This window comes from Schistocerca gregaria, chromosome 4 (genome assembly GCF_023897955.1).
Source record: "Schistocerca gregaria isolate iqSchGreg1 chromosome 4, iqSchGreg1.2, whole genome shotgun sequence".
NCBI classification, from domain to species: domain Eukaryota; kingdom Metazoa; phylum Arthropoda; class Insecta; order Orthoptera; family Acrididae; genus Schistocerca; species Schistocerca gregaria.
Genome location: NC_064923.1, coordinates 180,343,350 through 180,362,667, shown reverse-complemented (window position 1 = coordinate 180,362,667; position 19,318 = coordinate 180,343,350). Strand labels below are relative to the sequence as shown.

Below are 19,318 nucleotides of genomic sequence, written 5' to 3'. Positions count from 1 at the left end.
ATGGAGTAGAAGGAGTTGGCCACTAGTAAGTCTTTCAGTCTCCTTTTAAACTGATCTCTATTTGTAACTAAATTTTTTATGTTTGCTGGCAAATTATTGAAGATGAGTGTTCCTGAGTAGTGGACCCCTTTTTGAACTAAAGTAAGTGCTTTTAAGTCCTTATGCAGATCATTTTTGTTCCTGGTATTGTATGTATGAACTGAGCTGTTTGTTGGAAAAAGAAATATATTGTTTAGGACAAATTTCATTAAGGAGTAAATATACTGAGAGGCAGTAGTTAGTATACCCAGTTCTTTGAAGAGGTTTCTACAAGACGTCCGTGAGTTTACTCCACAGACAATACGTATTACACGCTTTTGGACTCTGAAAACTTTTGTTTGGCTAGAAGAGTTACCCCGAAATATTATATCATATGACATTATGGAATGAAAGTAGGCAAAGTATGCTAGCTTTTTCACTTCTACGTCGCCTATGTCTGCTAACACAGGCACCAGCACAACTGAAGTGTGTAAGAATGATGCTTACAACCTTAACAAATATGTGGCAACTCACTCGGAACTTTTCCTATTTGGCTCTACAATATGAAATCGTGATGCATGAGATTAAGCTAGATTTTCGTCGTCTGCAATATACACGTATTTTAAGATTTATCGTGTCCTGGAGAAAGCATTCGGCGATTGTGTGTTGCCCCCAGTGAAGTTATGAACAATATCTCTGTACCGACCTCCTCGAAGTCTTCTGTGTGAAGGCTTGCTTGATGTAGCTATCCACGCTATTGTACCCTCCGAAAGTCTTTTCGCGTCTACATAATTACACCAACCTACCTCCATTTGAACGTGCTTATTTATTTTGTCTTCCTCTACAATTACACCCTCCACACTTCACATTAGGAACAGATTATCTATTCCTTAATATCTCAGATTACGTCAACCTACTTTCATTTGGACGTGCTTATTTCTTTTGTCTCCTTCTATAATTTCACCACACTTCGCTTCAGGAACAGATTATCTGTTTATTGATAGCTCAGGTTGCTTCAGCCTACACCCGTTTGAACGTGCTTATGTCCTTGGTCTGTAAAATTTCAACTTCCAGCCTTCGCATCACTAACACATTAACTGTTCTTTGATACCTCAGCGTGTGTCCTATCAACTTATCGCTTTAGTCAAATTGTGCGTAGAAGCTCCACTCTCCCTGGTTAGATTATGCACCTTTTATTACTCGGCCGATTTACTCGTCCTATCTTCAGCAATATTCCACGTCATGAAATTCCAATAGTTCCTATTTTCTTCCTGCCTGTAATGTTTATCACCCACGCTTTACTTTTTCATACTATCCATCAACAATTATTTTCAATTACGATTTTCTATCAAATTTATATTCCACGAAAAAATATACATGATTTCTCCAGTAAGGTACATTTTGCTGTAGCTATGCTGCATTTTATAACTCCTTTAACTAATTCACGCGTTGCTCAGTGATTCGTCGCAAACCATCAACAACCTCTGCTGGTCACGTCCGACGTTATTTCCATTTTTGTGATTTATGCACTGAAATCATAATTTAGTAACTAATAAATTACGGCCAGAATTCACATTTGATCCAGGATATGGTTTACAGCTTCAAACATGGTTTCTAAGTTTCTCTCTCAATATTACACGATATATCTGATATTATTAGCTGTGTCTTGGTCACGTTAACGCAAGCTACGCTATTTCAGCTCTCTGAAGGCAGGAGTTACTAGGAAAACCTAAATAAAGAACAACACACTGTTAGTTTTGCTGTAGTGATTTCCAAATTAATGTGTGAATACTATATAGTACATGTGATATCGTCAGGCCTGACCAAGTTTTTTCACCGTATAGGACCGTCTTTCATCATTCACAAGATACTGGTCGCTGAGGAATATTGAAAGAGTGAAAATCACACTATTATAGTGCCTGAAGTGTTTTGTTATAGTGGTTTCTAAATTTCACTTTTAAGGTTATATAACTTCTCTGATATCGTCCGGTATGTCCCCCATGTCCCGAACTTTTCAACGTGTATGAACCTCCTTCACTATTTTAAGGGCAGTGATGACTTAGGTACACAGAAAGAGTTCGCAATTGACGATTAGGGTGCGTTTAGTGTTTTGTTGTAGTGGTTTTTAAATTTCTCTTTTAATATTATATTGTCTACCTGATATCATCTAATCTGGCCAGTCTCTTCATCTAAAGCAACCCTCTTTTGTCACTGTTGAGGCAATGGTGACTTAAGAATGCATAACACCCGATTAGCGTCTGTGGTATTTTACTGTAGTCATCGACGTATCACCAAATTTCAAAATAACGTAATTTCTAATGTTCTTGAAGGGAAGGGATATTATTGGTGCTGCGGAATTCACGAGATAACGACAGAGACAAATGAAAAAGAGTTACAAATCGTATATTCTGTAGGTAGCTCCTGTTATGAGAGCATCCCAAGAAACTTGCACATTATCTGGGCTCGAGTGTTTGCTGATATTGCCGCCGTCATAGTTCTGTGGTTTAACGAGATATTATATCAGTTAGCTAGGCTAATATGTTAGCACCTCCAGGTGATTTGTTCCCCACAATGAAATATTCATAGTTGAGAATATCTAAGCGAAGGCACAGTCCAGAGCAAGTGTTTCCTTTATCTTCAGTCCCAGAAGATTCTTACTAACAGCTACACAACAGCCAGGCGGCAGGGTTTCTTTTGATTGTTCACAAAGGGCAAGAAACGAGTGGGAGGGGTGAGGCGGGGGCGGCAAGGCACATCGTTGGACTCGAGAAGCTGACAGTGATCCAGTATGGGTGTGGGTGGTGACAGACGGCTTGGAGGCGTCTGTGAACGAGCACAACTTGGGAAGCAACCGTCTGTCCGATGAAACTGTAGGACGTTGTACCATTTCACAAGAGCTACACGTGTGTGACTGAATAGAGAATACTATAAGGCTTTGTGATGTATGAGTGAATGTACTAATAACGACTGAGTGCCAGACTTCAGAAATTACCTCCTTAGCAGAAGAAGTTCGCGCAGTCGTTGAAATTTGTTTCCATTACTGATGGTGGTGAGGAAAAAGCTACATATACTTCGCTAAATTGAATCCATTGTACTGAAACTGTATCAATACTATTTTTATGTCATGTTTCTCTTCTTGTATTTCATGCTGATAATTATTACATTTCACTATCAATATTTTTCTCTCAATAGCAATATAAAAGAAACAGATAACTGGTATAAGTTGTTTAACAATCTCCAAGATTTACGAATACTAAAGGAGAATGGCCGTCAGTAAGGGTAATGGTCTCGTGATTTGCGAGAATATAACACATTATTTTTTTTAAAACATTTAAAATTGAGACAGCGTAAAGCATTGTAACTGCTAATGAAAATGATATCATAAAGCACGTTCTGAGACGTAAGTCATAACTATGAATTTTATAGGCGCTACGGTCTGGAACCACGCGTCCGCTACGGTCGCAGGTTCGAATCCTGCCTCGGGCATTGATATGTGTGATGTCCTTAGGTTATTTAGGTTTAAGTAGTTCTAAGTTCTAAGGGAGTGATAACCTCACAAGTTAAGTCCCATAGTTCTCAGAGCCATTTTGAACCATTTTATGGATTTTATACAGCAACTTGCCAAGGCGCTCAAAATCTGGACCGTGTCCTACCAGCGTGATGGACGGCCACCTCTAGTATGATTACTACGCATCTCTGTGCGCCATCAGCAAGAGTTTCCTATCTCATCTTCATGTGTGTACATTGGATTTGAGTTTCCCGTATTACGTAATGCTGTTACGTCATGCCTTTTAACACTTCAGTGTCATGTTCCTTGGTGGATCCCGGATCTGGCAGTTGATACCGCCTGTTCCAGGGCGGTCTGAAAGCGGTCGTCTGGACGGACTTCCTGCAGGGCCTGGTGATGATTGCGGCGTGCTTTGCAGTTATCATCCTAGGCTGCCAGCTGGTGGGTTCCCCGGTGCAAGTATGGAACATTTCCGACCAAGGCGGTCGCATACGTCTCTTCGAGTGAGTGACAACACGGGAATCAACTTATATGACACATTATTGCTAGTATTCCCTACATACCAGTGTCACACTGCTTATGAATGAGTACTGTAGCCGACTGTAGTTTAGTTTCATTGTTACTCAGTTGGAGACGTATGAGTCACTGGGCTGTAGAGTATGCTATCAAAGTGTCATAACATACCTTTTTTTCTTAAATCAGAATAATAAATCAATGAGACGCAAATAACAAAACTAAAACAGCAGTAACAGTAATAATGGAATGAAAAGCCGTACGCGCTACGGTCGCAGGTTTGAATCCTGCCTCGGGCATGGATGTGTGTGGTGGCCTTATATTAGTGAGGTTTAAGTAGTTCTAAGTTCTAGAGGACTGATGACGTCAGAAGTTAAGTCACATAGTGCTCAGAGCCATTTGAGCCAAAATCCGTAAGAAACACACTCATTTGATAATTGTTGATGATGGTGAGACGCTGAATGACAAATTGCCCGGAGGTTGTGTAGGCCTACACTCTTAACCAAAACAAAATCGATTTTATTAAAGTATCTGGACCATATACTAAATCAGAGTGCATTCATAAGAAAGCACAAACCAAGAAATAGCGCTCAGTTTATCAAATGACCTTCATAAAGTGCACGAGAAAATAACACTCCACAAAACCTTTCCCAACGGCAATAATCATCTTCAGCAAATGGGCACTAGTAAGCACGCAGTATGAGAAGTTCTTATCGAAACAGATAGTATCAAATATTAATCATTCATTAAGTCGTCCCAATGAGATCAAAAGTTTTGTGCTAAAAAGGGGAGCATTAATTATCAAATAACACCACAGGAGAACACAATGAGAGCAAACCAAGGATCTTGTTCCAGAACCTAACCATAAAATGCACCTAATTAAAGCCGACAATTTAAGCAAACAAGATACAGAAAACACGGACACAGTGTAGGTTAACACTTTGGCCAAATGTACAATAAATGTACATCTCATAGCAAGGACACAAACAAAAGCAACATCAGTTACAGGGTAACAGTTTCTTAATATTCAGTCAGTTAAAGCACTGCTCTATAATTACCAGGTCTAACAGCGACTTCACCATGTTTGAACAACGTAAGCGTTTGGTTACTTGAATGTGTCGGTACAGGATCAACGGCTCACAAGACAAGAAAACACAGGTCACTACTACATAATATCTCCCACTTGTAATGGAAACCAGATTTCAGCTAGCACTTCACGTCCCGTGGCGAAGCCTCATGTTCACAAGAAGCCGTGACCGTCAATAGGCCTAACTGCCTTGCTGTTCTGTCACACTTCCAGTTCCCCCTTCAGCGGTAGCTGTCGATCTCCACTTTACTGGCTGTTTCTATTTACGCTGTCAATTCCAACTGCCTCGCAGCCTGAGCCCACGGGAAATACCGCAACGGACTTGTGACGTCACACTAGTAGCCTTGTCCGACGTACATCGCGAAAGGTCGGCTACCCCTGGGACCACACAAGAAATAAGTGTCTCAATGAAAAGGTACCCAATAAAGCCTTTAACTTTGCCATATGTTATCGAGAGCGTGATACACTCTAAACGCGCACCTACGAAATACTGAAGAGGTCTCAAACATTAACTCGTTTTCTGATGGAGCCAGTCTTGCAGCGCGTAACACCCGCTGTGTGTCTGTTCCGTTAAGACTGCGTGTCTGAAATTCCAAACTGTAATGTAATCTCGTTGCTAAAAGCGGCGTTACTGTCGCTAAGTTGCGTAGCAGGTCAAAGGGCTAGTACGGCTTAAGGATCCCGGCCGCGAATGTAAGTACGCGACTGACACTCTTCGAAAAAGGGCAGCGTGGCAGCGAGGGAGCATCAGATGTTGTGTTAAGATTTGTGTTTACAGGAGAAAACCCTCATAATTCGACTCCTGCATCGGCAGGCAGATTCCTAGCCGGTCCTCCACGACAACACCCAGCCTGCAAGGTGATAATTGCGCACGAGCTTTTGGCCAGCAAACGAATTATAGTCGTGGATTGGCCACCACGTTCGCCGGATCTGGTCCCATCGGATTTCAGGATGTTCCCGAAATTGATGATGGCAGTGGAAGACACCGTCACGATGCAGTTAAGAGGATTGTAGAAAACTGTACAGCAGTACAAAGTGCAGCTCCAAAAGAGGATTGCAATGACTGTTTTAAAAATCATTTAAAACTATTTCCGGTGTGTTTTGATTCATGGGGAGATCGTTCTGAACAAATACACTGATTTTGTGAACATAATCCATGACTTTTACTTTTCATAGACACACTGTAACCGCACCGCGGCTTGTCTTTCTCGTGAGCCTCGGTCGCTACCCGCTGACGACAGCTGCCACCTATCCTCCACCTACACGGAAACGCTCTGCCACTGGTACTTTTTGTGCGAGCCTTGTCGATACCGAAAGAGGTCTGGCCGTCGTTCCTTCCATGGCGCTGGTGATGCACCAAAGCATTATCAGTCACTGCCGGAAGTGGTCCAGCGCTGCCACGATGTTATGGTGACCGCTTCTGCTCTGTACGCCAGACTGTTCTTCGTTCAGACAACACGAGACTTCTTGCCTCACCGTGGTACAGTGTTCGGCGAGTAGCCTAAATGCGGGCCGCCTGGAGCATCAAGAAAGCATTGGAAGTGATGGCGCAACTGCTGCGCGGGGTGGGAGTTCAAGAGCGCCGTGAAACTGCTAATTAATGGAACAACAATAAAAGGAAAGGGAATGAGACAGCCATGCTATGTTAGTTGTGAATACCATAGTAGAGCTTCCTCCACAATGTTTCGACGATTTCAGATTTAAATAACACACAAACAACTCGCGAAGCAATGTTGGACATTTTAGACAAGGTACAACATTTACATCGGTTAAACGAAGACCATTCTCGGATACACAATCTTCTATGCTTTTCATCCACTTTTTGAACACATATTTGTAGCTGCTTGAAGAATTCTGGAAATTTAACAGTGAATTCGATCTTTTAACTGTTTCAAACTCCTCGGCCGATCGAAGTACATTCTTGCCTCCAAATATTCCTGTAGGCAAAAGTCTGGTTCCGTTAAATAAGGCGATCGAGGCGGTCATTCGACAAAAGCGCGTTTGGAATATATGCAGTTACCAAACGTTACAAGGAGAACGTGCAAGGTCTTATTGGATAATCAGCATGTCGCTTCATCTTGCTAGAAACAGATTTTCGTAACGAACAACAAGGGCGTGCCTTAATACTGATAACCAAATATCATATGTTTTCAGTAGTTTGTATGGCTCTCCAAGGGCCGGTTGACTTTCGATTCGATACAAAATGGTTCAAATGGCTCTAAGAACTATGGGACGTAACACCTGAGGTCATCAGTCCCCTAGAGTTAGAACTACTTACGCCTAACTAACCTAAGGATATGACACACAGCCATGCCCGAGGCAGGATTCGAACCTGCAAGCGTAGCAGCCTCGTGGTTCCGGACTGAAGCGCCTAGAACCGCTCGGCCACCGCGGCCGGCTGATTTGATACACTAGCAGTTGTGCGGAAGTTTCTTACCTAGCTCATTATTGTTCAACGAGCAAGAATTGGACATCGTGTCTGAATCTTGAAATGCTTACGAAAGGCACGTCGTACGCGCACAGGAGATTCGTCGTAGCACTACACCCCTTAAATACGATGTCGCTTCAACCAGTACGACACGATTACTGACATGTATATGGGACGAAACTTGACACTCCTCACCTCTAATAGACGGCGCCACCGTCGCTATATCTTGTTTCTAGCGCGCCTTATTAAATAGTTAAAACATTATGAAATGCCCTGTATTTATCTAGAACGACTTATAAAATAACGGAAAACTCCATCAGGACGCTGAATTTGATATTCAGCCATTTTCCATTTCGAATTATAAAAATATGATTAAGCTGATCTCGTGTGTAGGAACAGTACTGACTACATTTCATCTAAGTGAATTACATTCTATAACAAAATATCGTGGACCCAAAGTATCCACAGCGGAAAAGAAAAGATTTCTTCCCATGGAAAGCCTTCCATTTCGTCTTTGACACTTGTGGAAAGCTAGTAAATGCACAAAATGCTGCAGACATTTTTTACAGTAATGAGGTTATAAACTAAATGGCTTTATCGTTATTTTGTACTACGTCGAGAATCATGGAGTGTTAGAGACTGGTTGTTTGTTTCGGCTCGATACAAGTGTTTCTACTAGAAATCTCATACAGTGTTTAATTTTTTTCATTACTCTCAAAATACAAGAATTTCTATTCAGAGAGGTTGATGAAACTCCAATGAAATTCTGCACGGGCTGTTTCACGAATTAAAAAGTTTTATAAGAACTGTCTGTATCCACAGTCAAACATAAAATTAAAGAAAGTATCACTGTATTTTGCAGCCATATTGATGCTCACTTGTTAACAATATTTTGTTAACAGTTATGAAAGTAAATTTTGTTGTTAACATAGCCCTGCTTCTTGATAACCTTCTTACTCACAGCAAATGGTTCAAATGGCTCTGAGCACTATGGGACTCAACTGCTATGGTCATTAGCCCCCTAGAACTTAGAACTACTTGAACTAACCTAAGGACATCACACACACATCCATGCCCGAGGCAGGATTCGAACCTGCGACCGTAGCGGTCGCGCGGTTCTAGACCGTAGCGCCTAGAACCGCTCGGCCACTCCGGCCGGCTACTCACAACATAATGTGCATATTGTCTCTTAACTTACTCAAAATTTCGAATCGTTTTTCTCAATAAACTATGGTATTATGAAACGATGGGACAAACAACTGTCGTCGTACACCATAAAACGACGCATTCTTTTTGTTCTCTCAAGCTTATCGTTTATTAATGTATGTGTATTGCATGACTCAATCTTCCTTATGTCATTGTAAATTTAAATTAAGAACGATAAAGCTTAGTATATATACTGAAGGATGGCTAATACTGCACAAGAACACGTATATGGAAACTTAATCGTTTTTCTCTCCTTACAGAATGAATCCAAGCCCATTCGTACGGAACTCCTTCTGGACTATTGTCTTCGGGACGACAGCAAACTGGTTGACAGTCTGTGCCATCAACCAGGGCTCCATGCAGAAGTTCCTGTCGGTGCCCAATCTGCGTAGCGCCAGGATGTAAGTACTCCCCTCTAAATTAACGACTGAGCAATTCACTTAGTCACAGGCTTAGAAACTCTAGTACCTGTCAGAGAAGCAGAACCGATACTCTGTAGCCATACATCACACTACCTTTTCAGGATTTCACTATATATAATCTCTGATTGCTAGGAAAACTGTTGTAAAATACAAGTTTCAACAACCGGTATTATTTAAAGATGATGAAGACCAGTTTCGTTTCACAAATTAAAAAATGCCAACCATTGAACGACACTGTGAACCGGGGTCTGATAAACAGCTGTGCACTTCAACTAATCACACCTCGTTTGTCTTCATTAGCTCACTCACATTCTTGGAACCGTGCTTGGTAGCTGTGCGGTCTTGGGCGTCTTGTCACGGTTCGCGCGGCTCCCCCCCCCCCCCCCCTCCCTCGGGCATGTGTGTGTGTGTGTGTGTGTGTGTGTGTGTGTGTGTGTGTGTGTGTGTGTGTGTGTGTGTGTGTGTTGTCCTTAGAGTAAGTTAGTTTGAGATTTATAGACATGTATATTCAAATACAGAGACATGTAAACAGGCAGAATACGGCGCAGCGGTCGGCAACGCCTATATAACACTACAAGTGTCTGGCGCAGTTGTTAGATCTGACACTGCTGGTGCAATGCCAGGTTACCAAGATTTACGTTTTACAAACGGCGCACCAGTGATGGGACTAAGTATCTCCGAGGTAGCGACGAAGTGCGGATTTTCCCGTACGACCCTTTCACGAGTGTACCGTGAATATCACGCATCATGTAAAACATCAAATCTCCGACATCGCTGCGGCAGGAAAAATCCTGCAATAACGCGACCAACTAACTACGACTGATGGGAATCGTTCAAGGTGACAGAAGTGCAACCCTTCCGCAAATTGCAGCAGATTTCAATGCAGGGCCATTAACAAGTGTCGGGGTGCGGACCATTCGACGAAAAATCATTTATACTCGTGTACTCTTGATGACTGCACGACACAAAGCTTTACGCCATGCTTGGACTCGTCAACACCCGACATTGGACTGTTGATGACTGGAAACATGTTGCTGGTCGGACGAGTCTCTTCTCAAATTGTATCGAGCGGATGTTCATGTACGGGTATGGAGACAACATTATGAATCGGTGGCCCCTTTATGTCACCAGAGGACTGTTCAAGCTGGTGTAGAGTCTGTAATGGCGTGGGGAGTGCGCAGGTGCCGTGATATGGGACCTCTGATACGTATAGATACGACTCTGACAGGTCACACGTACGCAAGCGTCCTACTGCTGAAAATGATTGCAAGGAGGTTTCTTAAATAAGAGCTTCTTCACATCAACAACAAGTTATTTGTAGGATGATCGCGTAGAGAAAAGCCTTTTCCATGCTATGATATATTTTATTTCCTGTGCTGATTTTCGATCAGCTCCATTACTTAATGCCTTATTTTTCAGCTGCTTGTTTGGTTTCGGTGGAGGCATAATCACAATGAAAGTGATCAGTGTGTTCACTGGCCTGCTAATATATGCAACGTACCAGAACTGTGACCCTATATCGGCAAAGGTAAGTAGCTAATTACGAATTTCTCTGTATGTTTAATATACATAACCCTTCAGTCGTTGTGATATGGTAACCACACGTGGAGATGTGCGACAAAGAATATGGAATTCTCCAACTTCCAGTAACACCTACAAATGCAACTTACAGAAATGTTACATAAAACGAAGCGCATCAAAAAATTCCCAAAAAAATAATGTGAAGCCAATTACTAGGGCTCACTGTGTTCTTTTTCCTAAATTTTGAATTACATACATGTATCAGACGTCTCATTACGTAAATTTCGAGGCTATGTGACGACATTAGAAAGTACAGAATTTTCGTCTCGCACTGTAGTACTGCAGTCTTCAACGGAAAAAACAGTGCTGCGACGAGAACAGTGAGCTCAAAAAATAGTATCCACTAGGTGACTGAGAATCAAAGACGCAGAAAATGAATTTTATCCTTGAAGACTCATTGCTTGGTTACGAAATAGAGCATTCAGTAATGACAGTTCCGTTATACTAAACGTTTCTAAGCTAGGGATTAAAGCACTTCCGGCTTATTCAGTCCCCAAATATGTTTTTTCAGCCATACTTCTTCAGTCATCTGTGTACCGCTTCACAGTGTTTCGGTTTGCCGTTAAACAGTGTCTTCATCAATCTGGTGCTGTGCATTCTTGCCACATACTCATACAATTTGTTGTGTATTACTTCTCATATTGCTGAAATATATCTAGTCCTTTCTCCTTCCGCTCAATACTGTTTATTGTGCCACTCACCTAGCCTATGTTCGTCTGCTATGTACTTCTTGCTTTTTATTATATTGGTGTTCCAGTGTAGCACCAATATTTATTGGTGTGTACTTAAGAGAGACCGATTGTGAAATGCATTACATCTTTCGTGAACGGGACCTGAACTTAGGGGTAGCCAGAAGACTTAATGGAATGCGACCTTTTCAAATTCCAACAGTTACACACTTACAAACAGAATACGACCGTTTGAAAGCCCAAGAACAGTATTTCTCACCGTGAGTTATAAAGTACTGCTCCCTTTCATATTGTTGGATGACTTCTTAAATTCCTAAAACAGTTACAAGTTCTTTTAAATCTTTGTTTCATCAAGACGACGACGACGACGCCGTTATGTATGTGTAAGAGGTTACAACTACAATCATCTTCAGAATGTAGCTCTCACTCATTTGACAATGAAGCTCTGCTCTTCCATTCGCAATTTATCTGTTAATTTTTAAATTTGCTTCTTACCCATTTTCCCTGTGCTCTCCTACTCACTTTCATTCTCGTTGCCGGCGATATGTAATATTAATTTTGTTCTAATATTTAGCATCAGTAACTTTCCTATTCGTAGCAAACTGTAACTATAGCAATATGCGTCTTTAAGCTTGGTTCGTAAACGAGGGAACTGTGTAACACTTCTACAGTCTCCATACTTTATTGCACAGCAAATAGCTGTTCTCTTTTATGTCCATCATCCACAGATTCATAGCGCGCCGTATTACGTAAAACTATTCTCATTTAATCTTCACTCGCAGTTGTACATTTTTAATTGCATAAAGTGTTTCATACTCTCCGGACCAGCTTCAAATTTTAGTAATTGACTCAGAAGCATGTACTGTCTGTTACATCCTCACCATCCTCACCATTCAAGGCTAATGCTGAGGCCATGGGAGTGGCTCAGTTCGGGACGACCAGGCGAAATTACGTCAGGACGTAACTCTTGACTAATACTGTTGTCATGAGTCGTCGAACATTTAGCAGCTAGACCGGCACAGCACAGGGACCAGAGCCGTGATATCGTCGTCTAAAAGGGAAAGCACCCTAGTCTCAAAAGCTTCAACTCATTCTTTTTCTGGTCATCTGGCCGTGGTCTAACAAATATTTATGTGTCTAACGCTTTACTTCAGACAACGAAAGACCTCCTCAGAGGACCAATAAAAAAGTTGATTTTTAAACATAAATGTCATTAAGAATTCTAGGAAGTTTCGGCTTGCTAAATAAGTTCACGTTTGCGTATTAACTAACTGTTCCTTCACAGTCTCTGAGAATGTCTTCCGTAATAGAAGATGCAACAAAAGGGACAGAAATGTGCCTCGGACCACAAAGTAATGCCCGTACACCGGCCGTGAAACCTGCACTGTATGATAAGACTAGTAATTTTTGGGAGCATTTATCGTCGAGAAATGGCTGTCTTGCTAAAAGAACTTTAAAACTGCATTGCAAATAGTGACGACAGCAAAAAAAGACACTTATTTCTTTGGTAACAGGTTTCGGTCAGTATTTGACTTTCCTCAGATTCCCATATCGCTTGGCATTTGTGTAGTTAACTGCACCCGCTCCATTCATTGCCACCGTCTAACATCATGATAAGAGGATCTGAGAATGGTCAAATAATGGCCGAAACCGGTTAACATCGAAATAAATATGTCTGCAATGGATACTGTTTGTAATCAATTTTTATGGTAAGATTTTCACAGATGTGAAAATTACCGAACTGTCAGTTCAATAAGTCACAACTGCAAAGTACTCGCGCGAATTCTTTACAGACGAATGGAACAACTGGTAGAAACAGACCTCGGGGAAGATCAGTTTGGATTCCGTAGAAATGTTGGAACACGTGAGGCAATACTGACCTTACGAATTTTCTTCGAAGAAAGATTAAGGAAAGGCAAACCTACGTTTCTAGCGTTTGTAGACTTAGAGAAAGCTTTTGACAATGTTCACTGGAATAGTCTCTTTCAAATACTAAAGGTGGCAGGGGTAAAATACAGGAAGCGAAATGCTATTTACAATTTGTACAGAAACCAGATGGCATTTACAAGAGTCGAGGGACGTGAAAGGAAAGCAGTGGTTGGGAAGGGAATGAAACAGGTTTGCAGCCTATCCCCGATGTTATTCAGTCTGTATATTGAGCAAGCAGTGAAGGAATCAAAAGAAAAATTCGGAGTAGATATTGAATTCTATGGAGAAGAAATAAAAACTTTAAGGTTCGCCGATGACATTATAATTCTCTCAGAGACAGCAAAGAACTTGGAAGAGCAGTTGAACGGAATGGACAGTGTCTTGAAAGGAGGATATAAGATGAACATCAACAAAAGCAGAACGGGGATAATGGAATGTAGTCGAATTAAGTCGGGTGATGCTGAGGGAATTAGATTTGGAAATGACACTCTTAAAGTAGTAAAGGAGTTTTGCTATTTGGGGAGCAAAATAACTGATGGTCGAAGTAGAGAGGATATAAAACGTAGGCTGGCAATGGCAAGGAAAGCGTTTCTGAACAAGATAAATTTGTTAACATCGAGTATAGATTGAAGTGTCAGGAAGTCGTTTCTGAAAGTATTTGTATGCAGTGTAGCCATGTATGGAAGTGAAACAAGGACGATAAATAGTTTGGACTAGAAGAGAATAGAAACTTTTGAAATGTGGTGCTACAGAAAAATGCTGATGACAAGATGTGTAGATCACTTAACTAATGAGGAGGTATTGAGTAGAATTGGGGAGGAGAGGGGTTTTTGGCACAACTTGACAAGAAGAAGGGACTGGTTGGTAGGACATGTTCTGAGGCATCTAGGGATCACAAATTTAGTATTGGAGGGCACCGTAGAGGGTAAAAACCGTAGAGGGAGACCAAGAGATGAATACAGTAAGCAGATTCTGAAGGATGTAGGTTGCAGTAAGTACTGGGAGATGAAGAACTTGCACAGGATAGAGTAGCACGGAGAGCTGCATCAGACCAGTCTCAGGACACTGAAGACCACAACACACATATTTTTATGATAAGATTTATGGTAAGTTTCTACAGCAGCATTCAATGTCAAATGTTTGGAAAGATATTATAGCTACCCTTGTACTGCTTATATCACACAGAGACTAGGAAGTAACTACCAAACTCTATGTATCTAAAGCCCGTTGGGTCTTCAGATTATATACAGCATAACCAAGATTGCAGAACTGGTGCCTTTGTTGCACCTAAGGCTTCACGGACGCCTATGCTATTAGGAGTGGCTGTAGTGATTCAGTTAATTTGTTGATTGTTGCTTAGTAATATTATGTACTTCTGAAAACGTCAGCCGAGACTCGAGTGTGTGCCTTGGTGCTGCAGGCGATATCGAGGCCGGACCAGCTGCTGCCCTACTACGTGATGCAAGTCTCCACGGCTGTACCTGGACTGCCTGGTCTCTTCGTCGCTGGTATTTTCAGCGCAGCCTTAAGGTAAGAATCAGTTTTGCCACATTTCGTCACATAGGGTAGTAAACAAATTGCGTGTTTCTTAGTACTGACGACGCAGAAAATTATCTTGGAGGGACAATCGTCGAGCTTTGTTGATATGGTTACTGATCAAGTTGTTTATTAATGACATGGCAGACAGTATTAATAGTAATCACAGACCAGACCCGTCCCAGGGCTGAACTGCAAACCTACTCAGTGCTGCGTCTCTGTATCTCACCTTCTGTATGCCACACTCGGATACGTGCTTAAGAATGGCACGTCCGAGTTCACGACTGGCACACAGGGAAAGCGATTGTCTGTCCAGTTAGATTGGATTCGAAATATGCATGGGTTCAACATTTAGCAGAGTGCCAGAATGAAATTTTCACTCTGCAGCAGAGTGTGCTCTGATATGAAACTTCCTGACAGATTAAAACTGTGTGTCGGATCGAGACTCGAACTCGGCACCTCATATGGTAGAGCACTTGCCCGCGAAAGGCAAAGGTCCCCAGTTCGAGTCTCGGTCGGGCACACAGTTTTAATCTGCCAGGAAGTTTCATATCAGCGCACACACTGCTGCACAGTGAAAATCTCATTCTGGAAACATCCCCCCAGGCTGTGGCTCAGCCGTGTCTCCGCTGTATTCTTCCTTACAGGAGTGCTAGCTCTGCAAGATTTACAGGAGAGCTTCTGTAAAGTTTGGAACGTAGGAGACGCGATACTGGCAGAAGTAAAGTTGTGTGCTTGGGTAGCTCAGATGATAGAGTCCTGGTCCGGCATACAGTTTTAATCTGCCAGGAAGTTTCATTTAACACAGTGATCAGCAAAGAAACTTACGATTTTGGATGCTTTAGCAAGTGTTTCATTCGCACTGGAACAAAAAGCAAAAGCAGTGTGGCAGTGGTGAATTATCAACAGTTTAAGAAAGTGAAGTGTAAATAACACAGCACAGGAAATGCTGCAGAATGCCAGAAACTGCCAAGTACAAATGTTAAATGAAGCCTTTCTTCACTAACCTCTGCTGGCAAGGAGACAAGGATTAGTATGTGTACGGAAACGCCAACAACCACGGAAGATGCTATACAGGGTGTCCCAGCTATCTTGTCCACCCAAAATATCTCTGGAACAATAACAGCTATTGGAAAACGACTTTCACCGGTATCAATCTTGGACTGGGGCCCATGAATGTACATATTTTGAAACATTCTAAAACGAAAGCATATGTGTTTTTTAATACAAACTTATGCTTTTTTAAATGGACCTCCTATATTTTTTCTTCAGCAATCCATAGCATGACAAAGGACATGCACAATGGCTTTGATTGCATCGCAACATTCCCATTACATCCCGAGATAGCGAGACGCGAAATTGACGCTTGAAACACCCGACATGCGCTTCTAGCGCACGTCCTGAGGCTCAGGCGTGAACCCCATGCTGCCCGTAATCGGGATGACCGTATTATTCGTTTCGGACCTTTTCATAAATATGGAGGTGTGATTACACATGTCAATCACATCGCGATTACGGGCAGCATGGGGTTCACGCCTGAGCTTCAGGACGTGAGCTAGCAGCGCATGTTGGGTGTTTCAAGCGTCAATTTCGCGTCTCGCTATCTCGGGATGTAATGGGAATATTGCGATGCAATCAACGCCATTGTGTGTGTGCTTTGTCATGCTATGGATTGCTGAAGAAAAATTATAGGAGGTCCTCTTAAAAAGCAAAAGTTTGTGTTAAAAATCAAATATGCTTTCGTTTTAGAATGTTTCCGAGTATGTACATTCATGGGCCCCAGCCCAAGATTGATACCGGTGAAAGTCGTTTTCCAATAGCTGTTATTGTTCCAGAGATATTTTGGGTGGACAAGATAGCTGGGACACCCTGTATAAATAAAAGCGAAACGCGTCTGCAGTAATTCTTTTTAGTTAGACTGCTGCCAGCGGATAACCTACAGCAACAGATTTTAACAGCTGCTTCGGAAGATGGCCACGCAAACAAACGTATTAGTATTACATTATGATTAGAATCTCAGTGCGTCCCAAATCGAGTCAACTCATACAAATACATGAGTGTAATAATTAGTGAGGGTGTGAAATGAAATGATGACCTAGGCTCTCCTACAGGTAAGGCAAGTGGAAAACTGGCTCATAATAGGAAACTGGGAAAATACATTGAAGGAAAATTCTAATTTTCATCTTGGCTGTAACACAGTCTCTGTAGTCTGCAACATTCGACCAGCACTAGAATATAGCTCAAGTGTGTGGGTCTCATACCGAATATTACCAGTACGGTATCTTGAACGTATACAAAGAATGACAGCATTAATGGTCACAGGATTGCTTCATACAATGGAGAGCGTCACGAAGATGCTGAAAAACCTCAAATGATAGACCAATGAGGATAGTCGGCCACTATTGTAACATCTCATTTTCAGATGAAGGCTGCAAATTACGACTAGGTCGTGTCCTGGGGGAAGGAAGCTTGTTTCAGTCTGGAGTTGCTGGGCCTAGTTTTTCACTAATGCGACTGGGCTACAAGATGGACGTTAAGGGTGATTACCTCCCCAGTGACGGTCGTCATTTGCCATACCCGTTACAGAAATAGAGCTTAAGGGGAGCAGGACGTCAAACGGGTTGACTGGGAGCAGGAGAGTCACCACAGGTCATTTTAATTTCCACTGTCTACACTTTAAAAATAAATTCATAAAACTTTGTCACCATGACCAGGAAGGATTGAGGGCTCACACTCATCGCAATGGGGGTTCAAACACGTAGCAAAATACCTTTTTTTACATGTGATATTTCACCATTTTTTCACTTATTACTGGCATTTGGTGCTATAGGTACACTTTCCTTCCTAAGTAAGAGAGATTCTTCGATGAATTTTCCATAGCATACAAACAGTAGTTACAGGTGTATGAAACTCTATAATTTTCCAAATCTATTAAAAACAATGGAAAAATTGAGATAATTAACTATATATCTTGAGTTTTTTATAAACATGAAGTTTAAAATGTAACAGTACATTCATTTTTTCATAAATTAAATAACTTCTACAGTTTCATACACCTGTAACTATGGTTTGTATGCTGTACAAAAGTCATCGAAGAATCTCTCTTACATAGGAAAAAAAAGTGTACCTATAGCAACAAATGAAGCCAGTAGTAAGTGAAAAAATGATGAAATTTCACATGTAAAAAATATGTTTTGTTACGTTTTTGAGCTTCCACTACAATGAGTATGAATCCCGAAACCTTCCCGGTCATGAAGTTAAAGTTTTATGAATTTCTTTGTAAAAGTACAGACAGTGGAAATAAAAATGCCCTGCTCCAACTCGGCCCGTTTGACGTCCTACAGCCCTTAATGTTCTGCCGCTAGGCAACAGAAAGTGGCCAATGAGAATGCCTACATTCTGCACCCGATTCTGATAAGTTGAAAGGCTTATCTGTATATTTAGTTGCACGTTTGGGCGAACAGGCATTAATGACTTTTGACAGCAGTCGGAAATTAATTCGCTGAATGGGAATATGCATCACCAGCTTTCAGAGTATTTGTACCTCCTATTAGTGACATAGCTAACCGGAGCGAACCCGGCTTTCCTACTTATCACGAACGGTCGCCTTAAGCATTTCGGCTATCCCTGCATACCTTCTGGACTGACACAAACTTCCACTTCGATATTGCGATGTAGACTTCCGCATTCCACACTGAGGAAAAGGAATGTAAACGGCGTGATATATAAAAGTTCAGGTAGGTCCAGGAGGCACGCATGCATAACAGAAAGGCTTAAGGCGACCGCTCACAATATGGAGAAAATACGGCTTCGAGTCCCGCTGTGGCACATATTTCCACATCTCACTAATAGTTGGCATATCTATACCTAACGACCGAGCGAGGTGGCGCAGTGGTTAAACACTGGACTCGCATTTGGGGAGGACGACGGTTCAATCCCGCCTCCGGCCATCCTGATTTAGGTTTTCCGTGATTTCCCTAACTCGCTCCAGGCAATTGCCGGGATGGTCCCTAATCCGATGAGACCGATGACCTCGCTGTCTGGTCTCCTTCCCCAAACAACCCAACCCTATACCTAACACATCTGATGCTCGTATATCGAGTAATTTTATAGACCAGTCTGAGGCCTCCGAAGGGAAAGGTTGACTAGCAGTCCTTGTGTGATGCAGGAATTGAATGCCTTCTGGGGTTGAGGTGCTGTCTTCATTGTGTGCATCAGAATTCCGGAATAGCTGACCCTTCGTCATCATCCAAATGACGTAGTGCAGTGCGAATCCAGGGAGAATCCAAAGTGAGTTCTTTGGTGCGGCTGTGCAACGCTATCTAGAATTTTCCTGTTTTTCTCGGCGTGTCTGGCGGATTCGTGAACGTGGACGTGTCACGGAAAGAGAGAGACCTAGAG

At 42.0% G+C, this 19,318-nt stretch overlaps 2 protein-coding genes across 2 annotated transcripts in view; one reads left to right on the top strand and one right to left on the bottom strand.

Moving 5' to 3' along the window:
• LOC126268175 (opioid-binding protein/cell adhesion molecule homolog) overlaps nucleotides 1-19,318 on the bottom strand; it is a 2,429,635-nt gene that overhangs the window by 1,071,990 nt on the left and 1,338,327 nt on the right. The gene's annotated exons all lie outside the window — the stretch shown is intronic.
• Nucleotides 1-19,318, top strand: part of LOC126268172 (sodium-coupled monocarboxylate transporter 2-like) — an 82,391-nt gene that overhangs the window by 36,025 nt on the left and 27,048 nt on the right. Inside the window, exons 6-9 of the mRNA XM_049973763.1 lie at nucleotides 3,875-4,029; nucleotides 9,021-9,161; nucleotides 10,602-10,710; nucleotides 14,802-14,911. Coding sequence (XP_049829720.1) covers nucleotides 3,875-4,029; nucleotides 9,021-9,161; nucleotides 10,602-10,710; nucleotides 14,802-14,911 — 515 coding nt within the window. The remainder of the gene's footprint in view (nucleotides 1-3,874; nucleotides 4,030-9,020; nucleotides 9,162-10,601; nucleotides 10,711-14,801; nucleotides 14,912-19,318) is intronic.